This window comes from Siniperca chuatsi, linkage group LG8, assembly GCF_020085105.1.
Source record: "Siniperca chuatsi isolate FFG_IHB_CAS linkage group LG8, ASM2008510v1, whole genome shotgun sequence".
Lineage (NCBI taxonomy): Eukaryota > Metazoa > Chordata > Actinopteri > Centrarchiformes > Sinipercidae > Siniperca > Siniperca chuatsi.
The window spans coordinates 10333869-10347859 of NC_058049.1; the positions used below are offsets into that span (position 1 = coordinate 10333869).

The 13991-nt window shown below is 40.5% G+C and overlaps 3 protein-coding genes across 4 annotated transcripts; 1 reads left to right on the forward strand and 2 right to left on the reverse strand.

Moving 5' to 3' along the window:
• Window positions 1-1419: 1419 nt before the first annotated feature.
• On the reverse strand, window positions 1420-5681 carry mars2 (methionyl-tRNA synthetase 2, mitochondrial). The gene is made up of 3 exons (XM_044205624.1): window positions 4542-5681; window positions 3659-3993; window positions 1420-2653 (listed from the first exon to the last, which is right to left on the reverse strand). Exons 1-3 carry the CDS (start codon window positions 4828-4830, stop codon window positions 1475-1477), a joined length of 1803 nt encoding a protein of 600 aa, XP_044061559.1. The 5' UTR covers window positions 4831-5681; the 3' UTR covers window positions 1420-1474.
• Window positions 4627-11166, forward strand: zgc:101583 (uncharacterized protein LOC494104 homolog). 2 transcript variants are annotated; one of them, XM_044205627.1, is made up of 6 exons: window positions 4627-4751; window positions 6872-7004; window positions 8014-8070; window positions 8395-8485; window positions 9055-9215; window positions 9334-11166. In XM_044205627.1, exons 2-6 carry the CDS (start codon window positions 6872-6874, stop codon window positions 9966-9968), a joined length of 1077 nt encoding a protein of 358 aa, XP_044061562.1. In that variant the 5' UTR covers window positions 4627-4751; the 3' UTR covers window positions 9969-11166. The 2 variants fall into 2 exon arrangements, with proteins under 2 accessions (XP_044061562.1, XP_044061561.1); XM_044205626.1 differs by lacking the exon at window positions 4627-4751 and adding an exon at window positions 6467-6577.
• Window positions 11167-11198: 32 nt separating this feature from the next.
• timm8a (translocase of inner mitochondrial membrane 8 homolog A (yeast)) lies at window positions 11199-13540 on the reverse strand. Its single transcript, XM_044205630.1, has 2 exons — window positions 13309-13540; window positions 11199-11883 (listed from the first exon to the last, which is right to left on the reverse strand). The coding sequence occupies exons 1-2, from the start codon at window positions 13417-13419 to the stop codon at window positions 11722-11724; spliced, it is 273 nt and encodes a 90-aa protein (XP_044061565.1). The 5' UTR covers window positions 13420-13540; the 3' UTR covers window positions 11199-11721.
• Window positions 13541-13991: the final 451 nt, after the last annotated feature.

The following is a 13991-nucleotide window of genomic DNA, read 5'->3' on the forward strand; positions in this document are numbered from 1 at the left end:
GTCAATGAAATCTGCCATGATAAAGTGGGGATCAAAGGATTTGATCTATCAAACAAGGCTGCTGTCATGCAAACAAAAATCTGTAACGTCAGTTTTAAGTGACAAGGTCAAAGTCTCCTAATGCTAAATTATAGTCTCTTGTGTTTTGAGTAACTTTTACATCTCCTGTTGAGATGAGATTGGGTCGGCCATCGGTTAGTTGATCCCACAACCAATTGAAATTAAGGTGTTCAAACAGCAACTTAATGTACATGAGCGTTTAATTCTCCAGATCTGGGGGAAAAGAATACGTCTGTTATAACATCAATAGACTGAAAGGATAAAAACCCAACATGATGCATACTGGTAGATGGCTGTTCATAATAACACGTGTCTTAAGGTGTATAGTCAATCCCTGGAGGCCTTTTTTCTGTAGTGATTGGCACTTTTTACAGTTATAATTTCAGTATTTGTCTCAATTTTGGCATGACAATATTAGTGACTAATGTCTGCAACTTAACTGCAATAGGCCTTTTTCACCAGACATTTTGTCTTGTCAAAATAGGAAATGCACAGGTGTTACCAATAACAAATGATGGCTTTGTTCTTTTTAAGTGTGCCAGTAAGCCATGACAGTGAGACAGCATGCACAATACTAGGACCCTGCAACCAAAGCAGTTAAATGGTATTCAGCCATCGTTAATTTTATTCTTAAACCTGTAATTTTCCTACTGTGACATGTCAATATGTCTTCCATGAAAAAGGCCTATTGGTAATTGGATGACTTTTGCAGTTGTAATGTCAAGCTGTGTCTCATTTCAGCATAGGGAGTATTACTGATAAGTGAAAATAACATCTGCAACATTACTGCAATGGCCAAGAAATAACTTCAAAAGAAGAAAAGCAATATTGTTGTGAGTGTATTGAAGGATGCTTTGACATACACACAAAGTAAAAAGGTATTAACCGTAAAATTCGAATCACCTGTACACCCACACAGGTGTTTTCACTTATTCTGCTTAACTAAACTTCCGTTCAAGTTAATCTTGGGCAAAGCTATACTGGGAATAAACCGCAGACAGTTTGACATGCCACCATAGGAAAAGCACAGATGTAATTAATAATAATGGCTGCATTGCAGTTAAGATGTTTCAGTTTCAGGGTCCAGGTACTGTGCATGCTCGCTCACTGTTTTGGCTTACTGAAATACTTCAATTGAACAGAGCCATCATTAACACTTAACTCCACCTGTGCTTTTCCTGCTATGACAAGTCAAAAAGTCTGCTGTAAAGGCTTAAGGCGTGATTAAATCAAACTCACTAATAAACTTGTTAAAAGGTATAAGTTGTCCCGCCATGACAGTTGGCAGCAAAACTAAGAGTGAGGAAGACGTCGGTACACGTCACAGAGTCTCGAGAAGATTAAGTGAAAACAGCCACAGTAGTTTTATTTCTTTATTGATTGAATCGGTGTACAGGCAACATAAAACAATTCCTCATTTCAATTTTGCTGCCTTTTTTGTTTTCTTAGGTTTTTCTTTGTCTACATTCTGACTTTCCAAGCGACTAAAAAGCACTCCAGAGTCAGATCCTAGCGCTCTTCCTTCAAAGGGACTGTCCATCCCCTGATACCTTGGCAGAAAGTTCACATCTGCCCAGCTCCTCTTGCCCGGTTGCACCCCGAGTCTGGACAGCAGCTTGTTAGAAATCTCTGGTACTACTGGCTGTAAGAGTGTGCCGTAAATTCTCAGGCATTCAAGGGAGACATGGATGATGGTGTCTAGCCAGCGCTGGTCTTTACTGTCCCTCCTATCCAGCTTCCAAGGTGCATGGCGCTGAACAAACCCGTTGGTCTGCCTCACACAAGCACTGATGGCCTCCAGAGCTTTGTATACATGCATGCTCTCATAGTGCTGCTCCACCACAGCAGGGAGATTTTTCACAGCATCCAACATGTGGTAGTCTTCAACCACAGCCTTGCCTCCCTGATCACTTGGGAAGGACTGAGGGCAGAAAGAGGGGTAGACCTGAGCTGGGTTAAGAGCTGGAGCTGTGCAGCGATTAAGCAGACCACCCAGAGAGTCAGCGAGCTCTGCGTTGAGCAGCTTGACAACTTTGTTGTCTGTGTAATCACAGTCGGAGTCTGGGACACCCTGACGCAGAAGAAAGTACCGCATACCATCAGTTGTGAACATCTGTGAGCGTTCAAGAGGATCCACCACATTACCCAAACTTTTAGACATCTTCTTTCCTCCTACTGTCCAGTGAGAGTGCACGTGTATTGTCTGTGGCAGCGGCAATCCAGCCCCTAGAAGAAAAGACGGCCAGTAGATGGCATGAAATTTTAAGATGTCCTTTCCGATAATGTGGTGGGCCACGTTCCACCATTGGTCGTGTTTATCTGGATAGCCAGCTACTGTGAGGTAGTTCACCAGAGCATCTAGCCACACATAGATGGTTTGTTCAGCGTCCCCCGGGACTGGGATACCCCACTGAAGCCGGCTTCTCTGACGGGAGACCGAGAGGTCAGGGAGGTCCTCCTGCAGCCACTGGAGAACAGCCTGGTAGAAACGCTCAGGCTGTACGGCCCGGGGATTTCCTCTGAGCCAGTCAAGCAGCTGAGACCGAAAAGCAGACAGACGGAACATGTAGTTCTCCTCTTTCATCCACTCCACCTGCAAAATAGTGGAAAGAAGACTTAAGTTTTGTTGCTGGAGTAAAACTGCACAAGCTGTGAAGGTGTGATTTGATTTCTGCTTAAAGGAGTAGTTTGACATTTTGGGAAATACAATCATTCATTTTCTTGCCAAGACTTAGAAGAGAAGATCAATACCACTCCTACAACTGTCCATTCAATATGAAGCTGGAGCCAGGATGTGCTTATAGCATAAGGACTGGTAATGGGGAAGTAGCTAGCTTGGCTCTGTCTTAAGGTAAAAAACAGGAAGGCACTGCTCCTCCCAAGAAATAGTCCGGCACATATGCCCTTGTAAAACAACACCTTGTTTTTACACTGCAGCAATTGTGCGGTTTAAACCAATAAGATATAACAGATTAATAAGTGAGTTTTAGAGGTGCTGGTAGGCAGATTTTTTAACCTTTGAACAGAGCCAGGCTAGCTGCTCCCCCCCTGTAGACATCCAGTATTTGTGCAAGCTAAGAGGCTGCCGGCAGACATGAGAGTGCTATCAATCTAACACTCCGTCGAGAAAGCAAATGAGCACTTTTCCCAAAATGTCGAACTATTCCTTTAAAGGAACACTCCAGCAATTACGTATTGCACGTTCATAAAGTTTGGGGACTTGAGAGAGAGACTAAAAACAAGAATGGTCATCGTAGCATCAGAGGCTGAGATATCCTATTTTAGTCCCTAAAAATTACAAAACACTGGATTCTAGATTTGTCATAATGCAACTCAATGGCAATTTTTTGTTGGACCCTGCCTGCCTGGTAAACGCCCATGTCTTTCCAACCCCAAGGTTATTTTCTTGGACTTTAGAAAGCTCCTTTAGAGCCACAGAAGACATTATACAACTGTTTTTACAGTCTGAGTAGAACTATCCATGACAAATAAACTGACCTTAATGTGTCAAATCAGTGGAGTTCCCCTTTAAAGTTTGCACTCATTTAATTCCACAAAAATCACATTTATGCTAAGATCCTAATATTGCTTGAATTACCTTGTGGCCACTCTCCAGCGATACCTTGATCTCATTCCCTGATGAGTCTACAGCATCGGTCACCTGCGACGGCGTGAGGAAGCTTTCGTCGTGGGTGGAGTACCAGCCTTCATAACTCCCCTTGTAGATGAGCCCTTTGTTCCAGAGCACTGACCAGAAATGCTTCACGGCCTGACGGTGTCTCTGCTCAGTGGTTCTTATGTAGTCTGTATACGATATATTGCAGCTGCTGAAGAGATATTTGAATCTCTCAGACACATGAGTGCAGAAGGTCAGGGGATGTTTTCCTGCAGCTTCAGCTGCTTGTTGGATTTTCAAGCCATGTTCGTCTGTGCCTGAAATGCAAGATAATAGGGTGTATTATTATTATTATCTGCTTGATAAATCAAATAACCATTTAGTCTATGAAATGTCAAGAAAATTTGAAAAAAGTGCCCATCCAAATTTCCCAGAGCACAAGATGATGTCTTCACATTGCTTGTTTTGTCTGACCAACAGTCCAAAACCCAAATATATTGAATTTACAATGACATAAAACAGAAAAAAGTAGTAAATTCTCATATTTGAGAGGCTGGAACCAGCAAATGCTTGTCCTTTTTGAATGAAAAATGACTTAATCGATTATCAAAATAGTTGCCAATTAATTTTCTGCCAATCGACGAATCAACTACTCTCTTCAGTTCTATTAGGAATGTTACATTTACATACATTACAATACATTCTGCACACAGATTTCTAATATAAGCTTATGCCTATAATGTAGAGATTTATGCTGCGACTAAAACCTCAATTATTAGATTGTGGACATTACATGCAACCAAAAATGCAAAAATAGCATGAACAGTTACATACACATGTATATTATGGTCAATGGAGGATTTACCTGTCACGAACTTTGAGTTGAAGCCCTGAAGTAGCTTATACCTGTGTAAGCAGTCAGCTATAACAGCTGAATACAAGTGTCCTAAATGAGGGGAAGCATTGACATAGAAGATGGGAGTGGTTATGTAGTAACTCCTGTCGTCTTTGCAGAAATGGGTGCTCGTGTATCTCAACTCAGCGATCCTCTGATGTCTCGATAGAGCTGAAACTGGTGAGAAAAATGGGCTTTGTTGCAGTTTGTGAACAGCCTTACAGCTTCTGGTGACAGACAGAAAAGGGGTCCTCATCATTGGATAGCAGGCGATGCCCACATCAAGTCCACCAAACGATATTTAGTTCAGCGAGTGTAAGTTAGTAATGATTTGGTGCTAGCCATTCATTTCTCGTTAGCTAGCTTAAAGATTGAGTTTTCGCGGAGAAACGCAACCACTATCTGAACATTTATTTGGACGATCTTAGAGTAAGTTAGTCCTGGTAAATGGTTTATATTACACTGGCAGGAATCGTTGAATCGTTGAAGTTTTTTTTCCTAAAACAGCAGCGCATGTGTTTTGCTCGGTTGTCAAGGTTAGCTCTTCTTCCGGTTTCTGTAAACAACGATGGCTCGTCCAATCAAAACGCTGCATAGTGTGCAACAAAAACCAACTACCAATCAGATGCGAGGACTCTTGTTAAAGCTATCTTGACATGAAGTTTTCAACTAGGTAAGCAGTAAAATGTTTACGGAGAAGCCCAGTGATGATGGGGAAGCATCAGTGAAGCATCTTTTTTTTTCAAATAACTTTATTGGAACAAGTAGAACAGGGGAATGACAGATACACATGGCGTTAAGACAAGGCATGCCAACAAGACAAGGACAGTATAAAAATACAGTAAATGAATCATAATAAAATGTAATAACTGACAATAAAATCAAATGTGCTTCACAAGAGGAGAAGTATCTTTATATTTACTTATTGAATTGTTACATGGATCAAAGTATTTTTGATTTCACCTCTTTTACATTTTTTTGCTATAAAGAATCTGGGAGGGCCTCAAAGGAAATTCTGTTGACCACCAGTAGATAGCTTAGGATGATAGACATTACTGTACATTGTAATGGTCCTTGTTATATGCAAATAGTCAGTCAAAGATATGTTATCCTTTCGATACAGAGTCTTGGGATTTGTCCACAGGGGCCATACTGCAAAAAAAGACAGTATAATAGTGTCACTGTTATACATTTTGAGACCCTTTCAACACCCTTTTTTGTTTATTGTAATTCCTTTTAACTCAGAGCTTTTCATATGCATAAAAGTTACCATGATAATTCATATTAACAAAGTTATTGCCACTGCTACTCCAATTATTTAAATATATGGTTTTGCTTTTATATAAAATGTATTGATTGTTATATAATAATGCAAACATGGGTGAAAGGTCCATTTTAAGAGAGAAATCAAACATGTTTATGAAAATTAGAAACTCTTTAATTAATTAGGGTTGTATAGTTAAAAGCCAATAGAAATTGGAGACCACCACACTGATTAAAAATAAGACTGGTAACAGGAGTAAAAAAAAAACACACAACACAAACAGTACTTGCAGTATTATCAAACTGGTAGTCAAATGCAAATTTCTACATGTTGCTGCTTAACCCAGTGTTAATTATGAGCAAGAAGAATTCACGATAGTCTACACTGCATTAATTAATGCATTAAATCATCATGAATTATGCATTAGTAATACATTAGTTAAGCATGTGTTTCGTACAGTTAGCCTATTACTGAGTGTTATAAGATTGAGGGTATAGTGACAGGGGATAGAGATACATTTTTTTAACCAGTTTATCTTGAAAATATGAAATGTAACACATTAGCCTAAACCGATCCTCAAGTTATAGTATCAACATACAGTGACAGGGCTGGAGAGAAGCCTCCTGCTTTTTTAGTTTCCTTGGCAATGACCAGGAAGTACCGGAATGACGGCCAACCAATCAGGTGCTTCACTTCCTGCAGTCAGTTAACGACGACGAATGGGTTTGACGTGACAACGGAGGTAAAACATTTTACAAACTGTAACGTGAAGCGGCAGTTAAATAGTGTATCAGACTTAATCAAATCAAAACCAAGCTAGAGAAGTCGTTAGTTTTAACATTTCTTGGCATCTTTAACCGTCTAAAAATCTAGTTTCAGCTTCGTCGCAGTAGAGAGAGTTAGCTTATCATGTGATTTTAAACATGGGGTGCCTGTTGCTCGACTCCTGAAAAGTTCGGGAAAGCTTCGCTTCTCATAGAAGTGCGGTTATTTAAGCATACGCAGGAAGGTCATTTTGTGTTATCCGTTATTTCAGATGGAAGTGAACCGTTTGGACTTCTACATCGGTCTCTCACTGGCTATGGGCTCCAGTGCTTTTATCGGTGCAAGTTTCATCCTGAAGAAGAAAGGCCTGCTGCGATTGGCCAGCAAGGGTTCAATGCGAGCAGGTACTGTAAGCTTTATTAAATTGAAACTACACTTGAGCAATCTTAAAAGGTCAGTGGATGAAGAAATACTCAGAACTTTTAGTAAAAAATAACTAACAGTACCATAATGTAAAATACCATAATTAACGTTACATGTAAAAGCTCTGCGTTCAAAATGTGTATGCAGTACGGAAGTGTCATGATCAAAATGTACTCAGAGTACCAAAAGTAAAAGTACTCATTATGCAGCAGAACGGCACTAACCCTGTCAGTGTTTTATTGGCATATAGGACTACAACTAACGATTATTTTAATTATCGATTAATCTGTTTATTATTTTCTCTGTTAATTGGATTAATTGATTGATTCCAATCAATCAGTCCAAAACCCAAATATATTGAGTTAACTATCACATAAGAAACAGACATGCATCAAATCCTCAGTTCTGAGAAGCCGGGACTAGATAATGTTTAGCTTTTTGCTTGAAAAACGATTAGTGGTTTATCAAAATAGTTGCTGATGAATTTTCTGTCAATTGACTAATCGATTAATTGACTAATCATTGCAGCTTTATCATTACGTATTATATTTCTGGGTTATTACTGATGTATTACCGTGAGCAACAGTTTACTGTTGTAGCTGGTCGAGGTGGAGCTAAATTCAACCACTTAATATAGTATAGTATAGTACAACTTGTATAGTTTAATCTACAACAGTGGATAATATTTTATAAGATGGTCATATGTTTTGTATGTAAAATGTTGATGTGCAAAGTTACTATAATGTAGCTGTCAGATAAATGTGGTGGAGTAAAAAGTACAATATTTCCCTCTGAAATGTTGTGAAGTATAAAGTAGCATAAAATGGAAATACTCAAGTAAAGTACAAGTATCTGAACACTGCACTTGCGGTAAACATTTAAAGCCAATAACTCTAAACAGGACTTTTATAGGATTAAAGAAGTTTTGTTAAGAAGTGTGTTCTAGGTGAAAGAAGCAAATGACCCTCCAACGTTTTCTGTATCTCACAGGTCAAGGGGGGTATGCTTACCTGAAAGAATGGCTGTGGTGGGCAGGACTAATTTCAAGTAAGTGAATGATTCACGGACTTAATTCTGCAAAATGGGCAACACGGTCAGCTGATTTCTTTTCACTTGGTTACGCTGCTCACAAGCCATGCCCCAGAAACATAGTGGTCTTTGTTTTTCAAGGGGGACATGAGGCTCCTGTGGGTTTGGTATTTTTGCTGGTGACGTTGCAGTAGATGCAGCAACCACACCATATCTTTGAAGTGCACATTCCTCCAAAGAGCACATTTGCACATGTGGGTTGGAAGAGAATCATTTTTCAGTGTTTAACCAGCTGCAACCGCTATGAATGTGTGGACACTGATGGTCATGTTTATATTCTAGTGGGAGCTGGAGAGGCCGCTAACTTCGCTGCATATGCATTTGCGCCAGCCACACTGGTGACTCCTCTTGGCGCATTGAGTGTGCTTGTGAGGTAATTGTCTTTGTCTTGAGTTTTATTTTGCAGTACTTGAGGCTAAGTCTGGTGATATTCTATTTTTTCTTATTGTCAATAGATCCAGTGAAAAGACCAAAACCAACAATGAATTGATCCCACTATTATGTAACTATGTATAGCTAAAGCCTGATATAGCTTATTCCTCTGTGTTATAGACCTCCATTGTTATCCAAAAACTGTTAAAAACACACCATTGAGCCACCTTGTTGCTCTGGGTGACACGTTCCTTCATTACCATGAACATGGGCATTTATAGTTTATTTTGAGTCTATCTCATGTACACCATCCTGGCGATGTAAATACTCTTATTATATTTACTTGTGACCCCTTATCACAGGTTAGGGCCTTACTGTGGACATATATTGTGAGAAGCTCAACAAGAAAGTGATTTTTCCCTCTGACTTTTTGATTTGAATATTTTTTACAGGCCTGAAAATGTAAAAGTAAGATTAGAGGAAAGTCAATCACCAGACTTATCCTTTTAATATGTAGTAGCAACATTTGTGCTAACTCTCTGTGTCTGCATAATTTGTTTTTCCTTCCAGTGCCGTGCTCTCCTCTTATTTTCTGAATGAAAGGCTGAATGTGCATGGGAAGATTGGTTGTTTGCTCTGCGTCTTGGGCTCCACAGTGATGGTGATCCATGCTCCGCAGGAAGAGGAAGTTTCTTCACTCAGTGCCATGGCTGAGAAGCTCAGAGACCCAGGTAGGACCAGCCCTTCATCAGTGTGATTTCATTAACCATGCTGTGGAAACTGAATCCCAGATAAGGGGTGGATGGACTTTTTTCAGGATACTAACTCATTCTTGGATGCTTCCACTAGGTTTCATTGTGTTTGCTGTGTGCGTTGTGGGAAGCAGCCTGGTTCTTATCTTTGCTGTGGCTCCACGGTTTGGACAGAAGAATGTGATGGTCTACATCCTGATCTGCTCTGTGATTGGCTCCCTCTCTGTGTCTTGTGTCAAGGGCCTGGGAATTGGCATTAAGGAGCTGTTTGCTGGGACAGCAGTGCTGAAGGAACCCCTGTTCTGGTCCTTAGTCATCTGCCTGGTAATCTGTGTCAGCGTTCAATTAAATTACCTGAACAAAGCCCTCGACATCTTTAACACCTCCATAGTAACTCCCATCTACTATGTCTTCTTCACCACCTCTGTCATGGCCTGCTCAGCCATCCTCTTCAAGGAATGGTTGAGTATGACCACTGATGGAGTAGTGGGAACGATTAGCGGGTTCCTCACCATCATTTTGGGGATCTTCCTTCTCCATGCCTTCAAGGACATTACATTTAACTGGGATTCCCTCCCATTCTACTTGAGGAAGGGCCCTCAGGGCTTTCCATGGGGGCAGCAGCCTTACATGGCTCTTCCCAGCCACGACACCCAAGCAGAGGATGAGATGAAGCTGCCCAGAGAAGGAGGCTCAAAGGGGGGGTGGAGTACGCACCAAAGAGCTCCTTAAAGAGGACCAATAGTCTTTACTTACAGAAATTGCTTATTGCAATTCTTAAGCTTTAAAGGTGGGGTATGTGATTCTGGAGAAACCCAGAACAACGACAGAACAAGTAATGTAACTAACGTTAGCTAGGTTGTGGATTAGCAAACTGTCCCTATAGTTGCTGCTGCAAAGCTAACAGCCAGAGAGGGAGTGATGTTTTTCAGAGCCAGCAAACCAGCTCCAAACAGCGATACTCACAACTCTCCTGCTACTATAGCTAACATCACAACAACAGCATATCTTTGGCAAACTAGAAAGTAAGCTGAATGTCCGTGGGCAAGTCATTAAACGTTACCTGACACACAAATCATGGCTGGAATAGTGCTGTGTGGCTCGGTCTGAGCCACTTTGTTTCCCATTTACAGAGCCAGGGCTGTGTACAAACACCAGATTTTTTTTTTCAGCGCACACACTGAATGAACTAGTGGACCGTGAGGAGATATTCGCTGAATTTGACAAAAAGACGTATATTGGATTAGAACAGCATACCCCACCTTTAATGCACATCACAGCTTTACAGTGTGACAAGTTAGTTTACTAAATCTTCTGTCTTACACAATGCAGTATGCACTGAATGAACAAAGTTACCTAAAGTGAGCATAATGTCCCTGTCAGCACACTGGATTTCATATAAAATGTACATTCTTAATTGCACATGATTGTGTATCCACATCTTTTTCCCTTTGGTTAAAAAAAAGACAAAGGACAGAATTATAATCTGTAGTATAATTTATATCAATGTAAATGTCTGTTGCAGTACTGTGTAGGTTTTTTTTTTTAACAGTATATTAAGTAAAGAAAATTAAAGGTTGAATATTAGCCTGCATAAGCAAGATTGTTACTTGCCTTCTGTTACTGAAAACAATAACCTTATTCATAGTTTTGCACTTTTAACCTTAGCATATATTGTACAAATGATTTTACAACCAGTGTAAAGCTAGAAAACTTGATTAGCTCTGAATGCATTTCAATCATGTTGTTGAACAAGTTTGAATAATTCCTCTGATGAGTTCCTGTAATACCTCAGTGTTATATACAAACTGCACCAAAGAATGTTCTCTGTATAAATGAATTCCCAACATGTGCCAAGCTGTAACATAGCTCTGATGTAACTGCACTTTGTGTGTTTGATAATGCTGATTAAAACATAACTACAACATTACTTGACTTCACACTTTTCCAAGAGATACAGAATTATTTGGCATTTTGTTTATTGCATATGTACAGTCCAGAACCTTACGCCACTTCAGTCAAGACAATGTTAGTTCTCTTAAATTACAGCAGAGTGTATGGTGAATCCTTGTGGCTGTCAAAAACAGCTGGCAAGCCGAATGTCCCGGATACATCATCTCCCACACTTAACCCACTAGTTAAAGTGGTGGATATTAACATATTTAAGCTCAGTTTGACCAATGAACTGACTTGACAAACAAAACCAACATAAGGTCAGTGCTACAGCAACAGATCACAATCTAAACGCTTTGCAACACTCATATCCTGTTAAGTGGAGGACAAAAAACCCCATAGACTTCTGCATGAGTCCATACATGATGTTAATCTCAGGCACTTGTATCAAAAGTAACACTTATTGTTGTTCCTTTTTCCATTTGAAGGGACAGTTCTGCAACATACAAACAGCTGCGTCAGGACCACACGGCCTCGTCACAGAGTAGGGGCCGCGTTGCATGTGTCTTGTCAGTCCTTTCAGTGACAGTTTTTAGTCTGACATGGTCTCAGAGAATGAGCCCCTGCTCCTCTGAGTCTGTTCCAGTCTGTTTAGGATGAACTGGCTGGTGTCAATAAATCGCTCCACACAGTTAACGAAACACACTTCTGTCCTTGAGTCCAGCTTTGGCCCGGGTTTATCCATACATTTCTCCTGGAGACAGAGACAGACCAATTCAAGCGAGGTGCAACGGATGATACAGTGTATTAGAAGTACTACATCATTTTTAGCACAAAAACTCGTCTGTTCAAAACGTGATAAATGGACGTTACAGTAAATACTGGTTGTATTACAGTATCGCGTGGCCTGTGACTTCAGCACTCAGTACCTTACGTCGTCATTAGGTCACATAACGTTCAAATCGTTATCAAAACATATAACTGGCTGGACTCAATGATATGGTCTGTCAGAGTTAGGTAGATATCCTTAAATTAAACTAGGACATGACTGTAAGCTACAATGCCTTGCAGTTTGCCTCAGTGATTTACATTCATACTAGTCATCTAACATACAGATATATCATTAGCTAGCACACACATAAGTCATGACAACAATTAAGCTACAGAGGCTGTAACATTTCCTGTCACGTTCTTTAAACCCTTGTCTGTTTCTTTTACACCTTCACGAGGATTATTTCTTACTAACGTTAACGGTTTTATCTCAAAATGAATGTCTCAACAGAGAGATTACTGGCTAACGTTAGCTAAACAAAGTGCAAATGCTGACTTCATTGACGAACAAACCAAGTGCCGGTAAGTGATAAAGGTCCAGATTTACAGAAGTATATAAAATGTGGCGATTAGCGCCACCTCCTGGCAATAATAGTAAACATTATCGAGAGAGATGGCTAACGTTAGCCCTCCTGAATATTATTAAATTATCTCGACTTCGGTGGGTAAAGGCCCCAGTTTCACACTTGGCACCAACGTGCGTTCACCCGCTACACAGTGACGTAATGACCCTTCTTTTATAGTTTACTTGCATTAGAGGGGGAAGTTACTTTATAAGCGTTATATAGCAGCAAGTTGTGTCCCCATGGGCATTTTCGTGATGTCACAGATGTCTTCTTTCAGTCCGGTATGATAAAATGTTTGCCATGGACGAAACCAACGTTTAAATCCAACACATTTTCACACACTGACGGTCCGCTTTGCTCTTCTCGGCGGCTATTTAGCTATGGCAGGCCGGAGCAGTAGTGGCCATCACAGTCATATTAGATTTAAACGTTTGTTTCGCAAACATTTTATCGTTCCAGGCACACAGTAGACGTGTATAGGATCACGAAGAAACTTCGATATACAACCTGCGGCTGAATAACAGGAAAAATAATGTTCCCCCTACATTTTGCGTAGGGAACGCTATGTGACCGAATCCCTGAGAGGCATACGGAGTGCTGGATCAATGGGGCTACGTGTGGCCTAATGTATGTATTTGGACATCATTATTTGACAACAGCAAATAAAACACGTATCTGCAACTTTTGTCAATGTAAGACAAGCTAGCTATCAGTTATAGCTACAGACAAAAATGTAACAAGTAAATTGCAGAGCTGCACAACTAACTTAAAGCTGATCTTACCCAGCAAACCTCAGTCATTTGATGCACCAGCTGCTGAAATCTCTGTTTTTGAGACTCGATTTCGATGAAGTGCTGAAGCTGCGGGTCGGCTGTCGCTCCCTGGCCGTCCATATTTAGCTAAAAACAGGTCCTAAGAGCAATATTTTTCTAATTAGCAATTCCTTATGGCTCTATTGCTGACCTTCACGTGTATGTATGGACGACGGGAAACAGGAAGTAGTTCAACCAATCACAGAGCACGTTCTTCTGACGGCTTTCGTCATCATACATACGTGATTTTTCATAACAGCCATAACTCGTCTTCTTTCTTCTTCTTCAGGTTTAACGACAGCTTGCATCCTTGGTGTTACTGCCATCTTCTGGAGTTAGTTAACTCCTACAGTGTCCGGGCTATCAATCCTGTCCTCAATAAGAAAGTTGACTGGACACATCCTGCCTTGTCCTCTTCCACCACACTCCAGTATTCCCTTTAAACCTGCTCTTGTTATCTCTGATGTTTTCATTCCCCCCATCATGTCCATTCTTTCTGAGATATTTCCTGCAGTTAACAAGTACATGTTCTACTGTTTCTGGTGCCTGACAATGTTCACAAAGTCCAGTTGGATGCTTCCCTATAATGCGGAGAGTCCCATTCAGGTTACTGTCCTATTCTTAGTCTGGTCATTACTACCTCCTCTTTTCTA

Bases quoted from the DNA above. Each gene is read 5' to 3' on its own strand.
- mars2 (XM_044205624.1), bottom strand. From the start codon at position 4,830: ATGATGAGGACCCCTTTTCTGTCTGTCACCAGAAGCTGTAAGGCTGTT. The intron at 3,994-4,541 runs GTAAATCCTCCA...CTTGCATTTCAG, and splicing joins CAACTCAAAGTTCGTGACAG to GCACAGACGAACATGGCTTG. The intron at 2,654-3,658 runs GTAATTCAAGCA...ACTATTTTGCAG, and splicing joins CGCTGGAGAGTGGCCACAAG to GTGGAGTGGATGAAAGAGGA.
- zgc:101583 (XM_044205626.1), top strand. From the start codon at position 6,482: ATGACCAGGAAGTACCGGAATGACGGCCAACCAATCAGGTGCTTCACT. The intron at 6,578-6,871 runs GTAAAACATTTT...CCGTTATTTCAG, and splicing joins GGTTTGACGTGACAACGGAG to ATGGAAGTGAACCGTTTGGA. The intron at 8,486-9,054 runs GTAATTGTCTTT...TTTTCCTTCCAG, and splicing joins GCATTGAGTGTGCTTGTGAG to TGCCGTGCTCTCCTCTTATT.
- timm8a (XM_044205630.1), bottom strand. From the start codon at position 13,419: ATGGACGGCCAGGGAGCGACAGCCGACCCGCAGCTTCAGCACTTCATC. The intron at 11,884-13,308 runs GTAAGATCAGCT...CTCTGTCTCCAG, and splicing joins AAATGACTGAGGTTTGCTGG to GAGAAATGTATGGATAAACC.